Below are 11,884 nucleotides of genomic sequence, written 5' to 3'. Positions count from 1 at the left end.
TAATTTAATGCGGCTTGATATCTTACTACCTGAATTGATAAATCCATGACACCACACAACAGAACTAATAAGGTCAAGTAACCAACCAGTCCCATCATGCATGCATGCATGCATCAATCCATGGCAAACTAATAGGATAAAGAGAACAAAGAGTGTGAAAGGCCATAGCCCATGGGCCGACCCACGTATTTAATATAAAATCAATAAAAAATTTATATATATAAAGAAAATGGAGAAATAGGAGACTTGGCGTACAAAATAATAGAAGGGAAACCAGAAAGGCTGTTGAGTGTGGCGTAAGCCTTATTGTTTAGTACGAAAAGCAAATATTCTATCCACTCACCGACACAACTTAATATTCAATCCCACCGCAATATATATTCACAATTTTTTTTTTGTTGTCAATACAATATCTAATTTAATAGATGATCCTTTTCAGCATCTCTCTTTTTTCACAAGTTCACATCCATCACAACTTTTATTTGCATAAAGAAAATCGTATCAGATAAATTAATTGAAGATCAAAGTTCTACAGACTACAGTCAAGAGTCAAACACACTAACTACCCACCATGCAACTTAAATAACCTCACAAGTTATAATCTCTTCTCTTCTGTTTAATAGAAATAATTAAATAAATTTTCTTTTTTCCATGGTTATTTATCTTTCTAATTAAAGAAGAGTTTTGGATTTGCGTTCATTATAGAAAGAAATTTATAGATAATTTATTAATGAACAATGCACATGGTTTTGGTCTAAAGAAACATTCAATATAGTTATGGTTCTGATGTCATTCAGTTTTAATTTGCTCCCTCTGATTGTTTTGGTTCACCTAATAGATTTAGAAATGCATTCGGATTCCTTGATTGCTAATTGACCTTCCTAGAAAAATAATAAGATATTAACTTTTTGCAACGACAAAGAAATCAACTGAGGTAGGTATCTAGGATGAGCAAACTGCAAACCCATGGATGGATTCAAGATTTTGAGAAAATTTCTCAAGCAATCAAAGAGGTTTCAAATCCGGACTGCACCAGTTCACTCAGGATACCTTTACCTTGTATTATGAGTTACGAGGGGCAATTCCAATTTCCAAGCCCAAAAGATAGAGAAACCTCCACTTGTTAATGCGCTTCAACCTGTGACTGTGAATGCTTAGACCCGTGACTACTTCTCTGTTACTACTTACTACTGTTGGAGAAGGTTTGCAAAAGGTCCACCGCAACAACTCTGAGACCGCATGTGGGATACAGTGAGTGAACCAACTACAGTGGGCCAAGCTTGTCAAATCCATATAGAGGTCAAACCATCAAACACCCAAGTAACTTTCCATTGAAGATAAAATTGTGGCTTGTGGGGGTATTTTCTTCTGATTTTAATAAAGTTACGGAACAGATTCTCTTGGAGAGAGAGAGAGAAAGAGAGACCACAGTCTACGGACCATAAAATTAAAGGTTGAAAAATGACGAATGCTTAAAATCCCTTTTCTATTTATTCTTCACCCATCGTTTTAGTAGAAGGAGCAAAAGGCCCAACATCACCTCCACCCTGTGATTGCTTCCCCCCTCCCCTACTCTGTTTCTCAACCAGGCTTCCATGAAAACAAAAATGGATAATCGGATATTGATTTTATTTTGCACGCTGAATGTATTCTTTTCTGCATTTTCTTATGCCTTGAAACAGCAATACATCTCAGCAGTGGGAGACCCAGGAATGCAAAGAGATGAACTAAGAATAGCTTTTGAAGGTTGGAACTTCTGCAATGAGATTGGTAAAGAAGCTCCTGGTATGGGGAGCCCAAGAGCTGCTGATTGTTTTGATCTCTCAGGTAAGCCTTAGCATTCAAGGAGATAGAGAAGGAAGAATAATGATTTTCTTTGTTTTCTTGATCTCCCCTCTTTCAGAAATTACTTTTTCTTTTCATTCTCTCTCTCTCTCTCTCTCTCTCTTTATCTTCTATCAGAACTGCATTTCTTTTCTCATAAATCATCACAAACCCACAATGAGAATATGGGTAATCCTCTTTCATCAAAATTGCATGTACCAATTTTTTAAAAATAATACACCACTCTGATTTCAGTTATTTTATTGTTCCTTTTCTGTGCTGGGCAGGCTCTTCATTGAAGCACAGAGTGACGGAAGCAGATAACAATCTTGGTGTTGGAACACCATTTCCAGGATTGAATCCAAAAGCTCTAAAAAACCCAGACCTTTATGCAGTAGAGAAGGAGCTATATCTGGGCTCTTTATGTGAAGTTGCAGACACCCCAAATCCATGGCAGTTTTGGATGGTGATGCTGAAAAATGGCAACTACGATACCATGTCTGGTTTATGTCCTGAGAATGGGAAAAAGGTAGGGCCTTTTAAACCAGGAAGGTTCCCGTGCTTTGGAGATGGATGCATGAATCAACCCATCTTCTATCATCAACCGACAGATTTCACAGGAACAGGAACATTGAGAGGCAGTTATAATGGAACTTATGAACTGGGCTCTAATTTCACAGACGGGATCGATAATATCTCATTTTATGAGGTTGTGTGGGAGAAGAAAGTTGGAATTGGGAGCTGGGTTTTCAGTCACAAGCTGAAAACATCAAAGAAATATCCATGGCTGATGCTGTATCTCAGAGCTGATGCAAGCAAAGGCTTCTCTGGCGGATACCATTATGACACTAGAGGAATGCTGAAAACCGTAAGTAGGATCCCTTCCTTCCCTCCTATATTTAATGACAGTTTATTCAAGAGATGCTTATTTTCAATCATAAGTCTTAACCTTCTTATTATTTTTTTTTATTATCTCCTTCTTGAAGTAAATAATTATTGGGGTTTTATCTAAAAATCCTCCACTATTCTTTTAAACTTACGGTGCCATTTACATAAATCCAAGAACTCCATCGTCAGACATTTTAAGTTGAAAGACCATAATGCCCCCTCGTGTATCTCCCTCTACTCTTTCTTTACCCAGAAACAGAATCTTTCATTGGATCCAGTGGCAAACACCAAAGCATAAAACCTATCTCATCAAAATATCTAACAAACAAATGAGAAGTAAATCATTGATGGGTTGTGAAATGAAGAAAAATATATAATAAAATAAGGGAGAAAATGAACCAGGGCATTTTTATCATACAAAAATTAGTCAAATAACATTTATTGATGAATCAAAATTAATTTTATCAATAAATAAATATTAATGGTGTATGTGAACCATTTCTGTCACCGTCAGATAAGGTAGGCATTTTATAAATAAAAGTTTTTAAGGGATATATAGAGGTATCAAAAGCCTGGTTTTCAAAACCGGACCGGACTGGTCAGACCAGAAAAACCAGGAACCGGTCAGGTGACTGGTTCTATTTTACTCCAGAATTGTTATTTCCCCAAAATCCGTTGATTTGTTCAATGAACTGCTGACCTGGGCGATCGAATCATTCAACGGCTTAGACAGTTTTTATTTTTTTATTTTTTAAAATTTTATTGTTATTTTTTTTGTTAAAACGAGCCGTCCGTTTGATTCAAATGATCAAACCGTTTGACCCAGAAACGGGACCCCTGGCTGGTGGTTCATTGTGAGGGGGGACTGAGGAATTTGAGATAAGACCCTGAATATTATAAACTATAAAAGAATGCAATGCTGAAAGAAAAAGGAAAATATGCAAGATAAAAACCCTAATCCACACAGGAGCGCTTGGACTTAGGACCATTGAAATGATGGGTCCCTCTCCTCCTTAGGGCGGCCCAAGTTGCCCCAAAATGGATAGAAGTATAGAACTTTTCTTTTGTATTTGATGATATGCCCAAATCCCACATCGGGGCCGTTTTGAATAGCACACCAACACACTTTGGTGGGCACTTGTTTGTTTCTAGTAAATAGGGGTGGTAAGTTGGTGGGTTCCATAGAAAAGAAAGAAACTTAGGGTGTGTTTGGTTTGTATACATGATACAGATGGCCTTTCATCAATCAGAAGAGCTTTGATCAAACAAAGCGAAACTGAATTTCTTCCTCACAAAATGGTCTTCATAGTTACACACCCACCTCGTGAAATAACGCTGAACTCAATCACCACATTGGTTACCATTTTTATAATAGTATAATACCGGTTCATTGGTGACAACTTTTTGCGCAATATCATAGTAGTTGGGCCCACATTGAATAATGGGATGGACTAGGTCTTGGGTTTCATGATTCGTATGTAGCATGTGGGCTCTTATAAGTCGCCACATATAGGATCAAGACCGATCACTCTGGAGCTTGGATGGATCCCAATTCCCACCTCGGGCACATGTTGGCCCATTTCTTCTTTGAAGCCACAGAGTCCTGTTTTCAATACAGTTGAAGCAATTTGAGCACATCCATTTCTGTTTCCAAATCATTTTGTTAGAGCCAAAAAAAAAAAGCATTTCCGGAGCTAAAATAAGAACAATTAAAATTTACAGTCTCTATTCTGTGCAGCTTCCCGAATCACCTAATTTCAAGGTGAGATTGTCTTTGGACGTGAAGAGAGGCGGAGGCCCAAAGAGCCAGTTCTACTTGATAGATATTGGCAGCTGCTGGAAGAACAATGGGGCTCCCTGTGATGGAGACGTTCTCACCGACGTGACTAGATACAGTGAGATGATCATCAATCCTGAAACACCAGCTTGGTGCAGCCCCAAAAACCTCATCAATTGTCCTCCATTCCACAGAACACCCAACAACACCATGATTTACAGGAATGACACTGCTCACTTCCCATATTCCGCTTATCATTACTACTGTGCTCCTGGAAACGCCCAACACTTAGAACAACCTGTCAGCCTTTGCGATCCTTACAGCAATCCTCAGGCACAAGAGCTGGTTCAGTTACTGCCACACCCTATATGGGCCGAGTATGGATACCCAACCAAACCAGGGGAAGGGTGGGTTGGAGATGCCAGAACTTGGGAGCTTGATGTTGGTGGCCTTTCCAGTAGACTCTACTTCTATCAGGTCAGTAATTGGCAACAAATACTTTTACAGGTTTTGAGGTTCAGGTCCATATTCACCAAACCAATTCACTTTCCTCTGTTGCAGGATCCAGGTACCCCTCCGGCTAGAAGAATATGGACTTCAATTGATGTGGGAACCGAAATCTTTGTTAGTAACAAAGATGAGGTGGCCGAGTGGACACTCAGTGATTTTGATGTTCTCCTTACACCCTCGACTCCATTATCTTTATAAAGTAAATAATGTGCTGCTTGGGATCAACCCACTCTTCCACATTCCATATTTTAAATGGGAAACTACTCTCAGTGTCAGATATGATTCACGCTCGTGCAAGTCTTGCAGTCAAGAAGCTTAACAGCAGGCCCGAAGGGCAGGGCTTCTTCCTCCTTGAGTTGAGGCTTGTATATGTGATTTTACTTGCATTATGTAATTCAAAATATCAGAAACAGATCCTCAAATCAATTTAGAATATTTCATTTTTTGGAAACTCGTACAATTACACCTGTTAGCTTTTCATGGAATTGCTTGAAGATTTGCATGTTATATTCTTTGGAAGTTAGGTTTCGTTTCAAACTTCTCTTCCAGAGGACCTTTATTTTTAATAGAAAGGAAGCTTACATTTGCTTAGGCAATAATGCATGCCAAAACTAGATGCAGGGCAACCAGGGGGAGGCTGTAAGATATCTTTATTGTACTTGACAGACATGAGACAGAGTCCATGAGGTGGGGCACATAAAGCATATTTTGCAAGCTCCTTTCGATCTCTAGTAGCCAAAATATGGGGAACAATATCAGGTGGGACTGCTTCCCTTCCGACTTGAAGCAACAAACCTACCTGCACAAGAAAAAAAAAATCTTGAAGCTGGTTTTAACCACGTTTAATACCTGAGTAATTTACTGAAGCGGCACTAGACCACTAGTTAAAGAAATTAACAATGCCCCTACTATAAAAACTATAATAATTACTATTTGACCTGGAGACAAAGATCAAAGTTTTTTTTTTTTTGACTTCTTTTGAAGGACTAGACAATGGGGAGTAGCCCATCCCCCAACCCAGGTGCAGGCGGGTTTCAATCCCAAGTCTCCGCTACGACCAGCAGGAGACCTTACCAACCAACTGGTTGGCACCTTGCAACAAAGACAAAATTCAAAACAACGTAAAGCAAACAGGAAAAACAATCAACAGATGCAATGTTTCACCCACAAAAGAAACATCGGATAACACAGAGATTCAAGACCTGATGTTGAAAGATGAGAAAGAATGGTACCATGTTTCGCACTTGTCTGTACAAGAAACCAGATCCTTCAACCTCAAGCTGCAAAAGAACTCCCTGGACATTAATAAAACCAACCATCAGTTGGAAAACCTTTTGCAGCTTTTTACAAATTTGAGACACAGTAACCAATTAGAGGAAATATACTTTGTACAAGGAAGTGGGAGGCCGGGAGTAGGATATTTGAGATTAATTTTCCACCAGTGTTGAATGGACTCTCCTAAATGGGTGATGTCTCTGTATTGGATCAATGTGCATCAAATTTCAAAATCCATGGATTCTTGAGAGACACTCCTACATGATACTTTCCTCTTTTTCTCCTAATCTATTTGATATAAATTAACAGCTAATGTACATAATGAATGCCATTTTTCCTAATAAAATATCATATAGTAACAAAAACAAAATTTTAGACCCTTTTTATGGGTACACAATGTGAGAATTCAAAAAATATGAACTGTTTTTCCTGTTTATATAATGTTGAATTAAAACACTGTTTCAATGGTACATATTTTTCTGTAGGCATATCCACACAAGTCCATGTTTTACTGTTTTGATAAATAAGACTCTTAGATATAGTTGGGATTCCAACTGAAATACTGCTTTGGAGGATCCACCATGAGAAAGTTCACTAAATAGCTGATTCAGATAGGTTAGTTTTCAGTAACCTTGTTAGAGAAGCGCATGGACTAACTGGTGCCTGCAGTTATAACATCCCAAATGGTGCCATAATTTACACTAGGGAGGAAACTCAAATTGTTGTGAGGGGCTTGATACATACCATTTCAATGACGTCAAAACGGAATATATGCTTTAGAGGATCTGGTGATATATCATTGCGTGATGCATTGACAAAAGCAGAGAAGTCATGCTTTCCAATGAAATACTTTGCAGCCTCCCTCATAGCAACAGTATTGAGTCTATAAGCATTATGATATGCATAAAGACGCTGAAATGGGTCCATGATTGTGTCATTATATATCTTGTAGTGATAAATCTTGCTCTCTGCAGAAAAACGAGCATGGAACTCTGGAAGTACTGAACTAATCTCTCTAACTCGGATATCAGAAGGAAGAAGACCATTAAGTGCTGCATGAATGCTTTCCAAGCTGTGATAGTTGAAAGGCGTAACAAAGTGTGCCACCTGAAACTTTAGTAGCCCATTACAAGTTTATTCATCAAGAAACAATTCTTCTAGTCTCCAAAAGAGTAAGGAAATCAGACCTGACCCCATGCATGAACTCCAGTGTCTGTCCTACTTGCACCAACAAAACACAGCTCCTCCCTTTCCAGTTTTGTTATCCTAGTTAATGTTTTTTCCACAATGCACTGTATGGTAGGTGGTGACTGCTGATATTGCCAGCCTGAAATACAATATTAATGCATTGCACTTAAAACAAGTGTTTAGAAAACCAGACCAGACCGGCCGGTTGAAACGTGACCCAGGGGCCTGACCAGTTCAGTCATACCCCAATAACTGGACTTGATCAAAAACCAGCTGACCAGCTGGTTGAACCGGAAAATCGGTGAACCAGTCCCGGTTTCATGAAACCACCCGGGTCCACTGATCCACCTCTTTACTTATGCTAATTAATGACTACTTATTATACATATTACATTATTATGCACGTATTTTAAAGAAAATGTAAGTTAAAAGACTTGAGCCCTAGTCATTTGTTTTAAAAATTAAGAAGCTTACCATCCATCCACCATATTTAAGTACATTAAAAGTTGTAAAATATATTATATATAGTATTTATATAACCCATAGTATATATACATATATGCCACGTTATCACAGTTTGACCTCTAGTTTGACCCAGGTCGAACCTCTGACCCGTGAACCTCTCCTTTCTCCGGTTCTATGCCCGGTCCAATCCTCTGAACATTGCTTAAAACAATAAAAGCATAAAGCATGGAAGCCCGCAATTTCATAATAATTTGGAATGGTCTGCATCTTCAAAATAAGCACCTACCAAGCATATATAATCCAAACAAAAGATTATGGCTTAGAAACAGATAGGAAGTAAGCAATGGTACCAATTGAGTTCTGTCCCAACAGAACCAAATGTGGCTTATTATGGAAACTGTGGCCGAGTGAAGCTGTCTAACTAATATAAACACAAGAGAGCAAACAAATGAACCACAGATGAGAATAGGATGCTGAAGATGTCCTGAAGAAGAAAGTAGAGAAGTGCACAGTTATTTGTCCATACCAACACAAGAGAAGTGTCATTAAACTTCCAGATGACCCTCATCAAGTACCTCTTTCATAGAAGAATAGAAGATTTTTTTTTTTCAATTTCTCATTTTCCTTTTAACTGTATTGATTTAGATAGTAAACTTGGAAACATCACTATCTATATCATAGTGAGCCAGGTTAAAAGATCATAAAGACTAGGTCAGTTTAGGGGAAGTTGGTATAGTCCGGAGGGTTCAGACCACAAAACTGGGATCAAATCATATGTGAAGAATGACCCTTAACCATAATTCCTAGTTTCCTACCAGATAAAACAAAAACTAACAAAGCTTGGGTGTGGTCTCAATTGGAATAAGGTTCAGTGAGAGGCCAGAATTCTTTTTATTAGTGCATCTGAAATGAAACTGGATCTAATGATTATCATCCCCTCTGGTGGAAGTGGCTCATCCACTCAACGTTCAAGAGAAGCTTCTCATTAACACAGAAAAATGGTGGTTTGCTAACTTTTCATGTTTTCATTAAGCATAGTTGAATAGCTTTCCATGCCTCAAAATCCATGAAAGATGAAAAAGTAACTCTAGGATAGCACTGCCAAATGAGTATAAGAATGAGGAAGCACATAGCCACATACTATAAAGAAGCCCTACAAAATTGGCGGGAAGATATTCACAAATCTGAGAGATTAGGAGGATATTCCCTTGCAAAAAGGACCTTGTCTCTTCATTTTCTGGTGCTCTTTCATATCACAAAACATTAGATTCTCTTTCATGCAGAACCTAGTAATAAGATTGACTAGTCCATGATATGGTCGATAAATTGAAAATTTGGCAACATCAAGATAGATAGTCTTGGCATCAATCGTAAGCATGTTAACTGTTAAGGCAGCTGGTGAAGATGGTTTTGAAAATATAATAAAGGAGTATCAGGCCTACTTCTCTAGAATACCATGAGCAAGGATCAAAGTATCGATATTGGGTATTGTATCAGACAACTCAGGCACAGATACAGATATAAATCATATAAACACATCAATAACACTAAATCTAAAGCTGAATTATTTATTAATAAGGTATAAACACATGAGAAATGCACACTTTAACAGGTTATATGAAGAGAAACATTACAACCAACAATACCAGGACTCTAGAACATGTACACATCATACAATAATTATCACACTATTTCAATTATTATAATTATAATTTTCAATATTTAGGAAATTTTATTTATTTGGTAATTTTATATAAATAATAACTCTACTTTTCCAAATAATAAATATGTTTTCGCTTTTAACATATAAATCATTTAAGGTAGATAAAATAAATTATTTTTATAATTTTCAGTTTTTATTAAATATTTTGGGAAAATTAAATCTTAAACTATTTACTTCACTTTTACAATTATAATTCTATTCCAGTTTTTATAATTACAATCTTACATTTTTATTTTTTTACTTAAAGTTCAAAACCATTCCAAAAGTGGTCAATATATGGTTTCATCAAACTAGGCACCAATATGCTTCTGTATCAATGCTTATCAGACCATATCCACCGATACAGCGTGATACGGCCCAATACGGAGGTGTTTTTGTGTTACGATCCATTTGTCCCACATTGGTAGTATGGGACGGCTAATGTGAAAGATCCCACATTGGTAGTATGGGATGCTGTTGTGGGGTATAAATGTGCTTGAGTTCGCTCCCTCTAACAGCTAGCTTTATGGGGCGAGTTCTCCTAAGGCACATATCATATTGTGCTGATACGCACAACTCGTAGGATACTGTATCATAACAATATGCACAACTCGAAGGATACATACCCAGTCATGGCATATCCCATGCCCATGGCCATGGATACGGATCTGATACGCCCCATATCAGGAGTACCATATCGATACTTTAAACTTTAAACCTTTATCATGAGGAGAAGCTCTACCATTACCTGGTCATAAGAACAAGGCCAGTACAGTTAATACCTCAGGCCCATCAGTCCTTGCTATTGCATAAAGAAAATGAGCAGCAAATATAGTAATTATGACTATAAACTAGGCAATTTGGGACTTTAGTGGAAAACGCCTTATGTTGAATACCAACCTTGATGGAAAGCTTGATTCTTAAGAGGGATGGAATTATAAGATCTAAAGATAGGTCATTTTAGTAATAGCAAATAGATTTAAGTTTAAAGTTGATTCTGCATTGCATTAGGGTAGATCAGAATTTCTCTTGTCCTGCACGAAGTTGTAAAATCCCTAATGAGAAAGAGAGGTGAAAAGATGAAAACCCTCTCTCTCTCTTCTTGTGAGGTCAAGCAAAAGGGAACGAGCTGCAACAAACTTTAGATACACATTGACAACAACCAACTAAATGAAAATGATTTAAAGCATAACAGAATCAATGGAGAGCAGAAAATGAAAATATCTTCTGCTAGAAGTCATTAAAGGAACCCACAATTTAGGAACAAATGACAGAGAACAAGCTGTAACAATTCATATTGACAGTTGGCTAAACGGTTGTTAGCATTGAATACGGATGAATATGTTTATTTCATTTTCTGTTTGTCTTCAATTTTCTGCGTCACCAACCATGGTTCCAAGAAAAGAAAAAGATGGCTCCATCAAAGAGGTAGTGAAAGAAATAAGCTGACATTTATTTCTCTTGGGACAATATTGCAATTGCATGAGGGAGGAAAGGGGAGGAGGGGATTAGACAAAGAACCAACCAGAAAATTTGGTGCCATCATATGCAATAACCAAACGCCACTTATATCCGGGAAGAGTAGGATGCTTATCTTCTAACTGAATTTGTTCAGCTGTATCTCCATCCTGCTTCTGCTGCAATAGGCAGTAAGTTACAACACCACAAGAGATAGAGAGAGAGAGAGAGAGAGAGATACCAAGCTATTGATTGACGAGGGAAGAGATGGGTTGGGAGGAGGAGAAGAGAATCCAACGACGGCATAACTCATCCCCCAAGCTCAAGCTCCGCTACTTATCGGCTTCTGCTGCTGGTCCTGGAGATGCCGATGTTTTTTGTGGAAAGCGAGGACAGCTTTCGTTTTCCCACTTCCTAGTTCCTAATCTCAAGTCTGAACTCCGAACTCCGAATAACAAGGTAGCCAAGAAGAACGTTTATAGGTATGATATATTGAATTATTGATATTAGGTAGATCCAAATCTGACGACGAAGAGGTGTTCACTCCTGTGTGACCCCATAAGGCTTTAAATGGATCTGCTATTCACACATGGGCGCGTCACAGGTACATTCAACGTGCATTCGGAACATCTCCCGTAAATAATACCTTATAAGTACAGAAGGTGCGTGTAAGGTCGGTGTCAGGCGCCCTTTGTGAGAAGCTGATCCGGTCTTGCTTTAATTACCCACCCCGCCTCTGGATATTTCTTTGGTCCCTTCGATTCTTCTCGGTTACCAATTGATACATAACTGCTTAA

The 11,884-nt window shown here is 38.1% G+C and overlaps 2 protein-coding genes across 7 annotated transcripts; one reads left to right on the top strand and one right to left on the bottom strand.

Annotated features, from left to right (window-relative positions):
- The first annotated feature begins 1,427 nt into the window (after positions 1–1,427).
- Positions 1,428–5,462, top strand: LOC104607157 (calcium/calcium/calmodulin-dependent Serine/Threonine-kinase). Of its 2 annotated transcripts, XM_010272706.3 has the most exons (4): positions 1,428–1,827; positions 2,112–2,692; positions 4,451–4,966; positions 5,051–5,462. In XM_010272706.3, the coding sequence occupies exons 1-4, from the start codon at positions 1,596–1,598 to the stop codon at positions 5,195–5,197; spliced, it is 1,476 nt and encodes a 491-aa protein (XP_010271008.1). In that variant the 5' UTR covers positions 1,428–1,595; the 3' UTR covers positions 5,198–5,462. The 2 variants fall into 2 exon arrangements, with proteins under 2 accessions (XP_010271008.1, XP_088756865.1); XM_088900739.1 differs by having other exon boundaries at positions 1,443–1,827; positions 4,451–5,462.
- Positions 4,114–11,582, bottom strand: LOC104607158 (Pseudouridine synthase family protein). Of its 5 annotated transcripts, none has more exons than XM_088900742.1 (7): positions 11,329–11,582; positions 11,155–11,266; positions 7,462–7,601; positions 7,019–7,387; positions 6,232–6,294; positions 5,582–5,798; positions 4,114–5,379 (listed from the first exon to the last, which is right to left on the bottom strand). In XM_088900742.1, exons 1-7 carry the CDS (start codon positions 11,398–11,400, stop codon positions 5,315–5,317), a joined length of 1,038 nt encoding a protein of 345 aa, XP_088756868.1. In that variant the 5' UTR covers positions 11,401–11,582; the 3' UTR covers positions 4,114–5,314. The 5 variants fall into 5 exon arrangements, with proteins under 5 accessions (XP_088756868.1, XP_019054950.2, XP_088756869.1 ...); XM_019199405.2 differs by having other exon boundaries at positions 11,155–11,263; positions 11,329–11,578; XM_088900743.1 differs by having other exon boundaries at positions 7,019–7,381; positions 11,329–11,562.
- Positions 11,583–11,884: the final 302 nt, after the last annotated feature.

The sequence above is a fragment of the Nelumbo nucifera genome, chromosome 3 (assembly GCF_055504915.1).
Source record: "Nelumbo nucifera cultivar China Antique chromosome 3, China Antique-T2T, whole genome shotgun sequence".
Taxonomy (NCBI): domain Eukaryota; kingdom Viridiplantae; phylum Streptophyta; class Magnoliopsida; order Proteales; family Nelumbonaceae; genus Nelumbo; species Nelumbo nucifera.
This window is presented reverse-complemented; position numbering and strand designations above follow the sequence as displayed.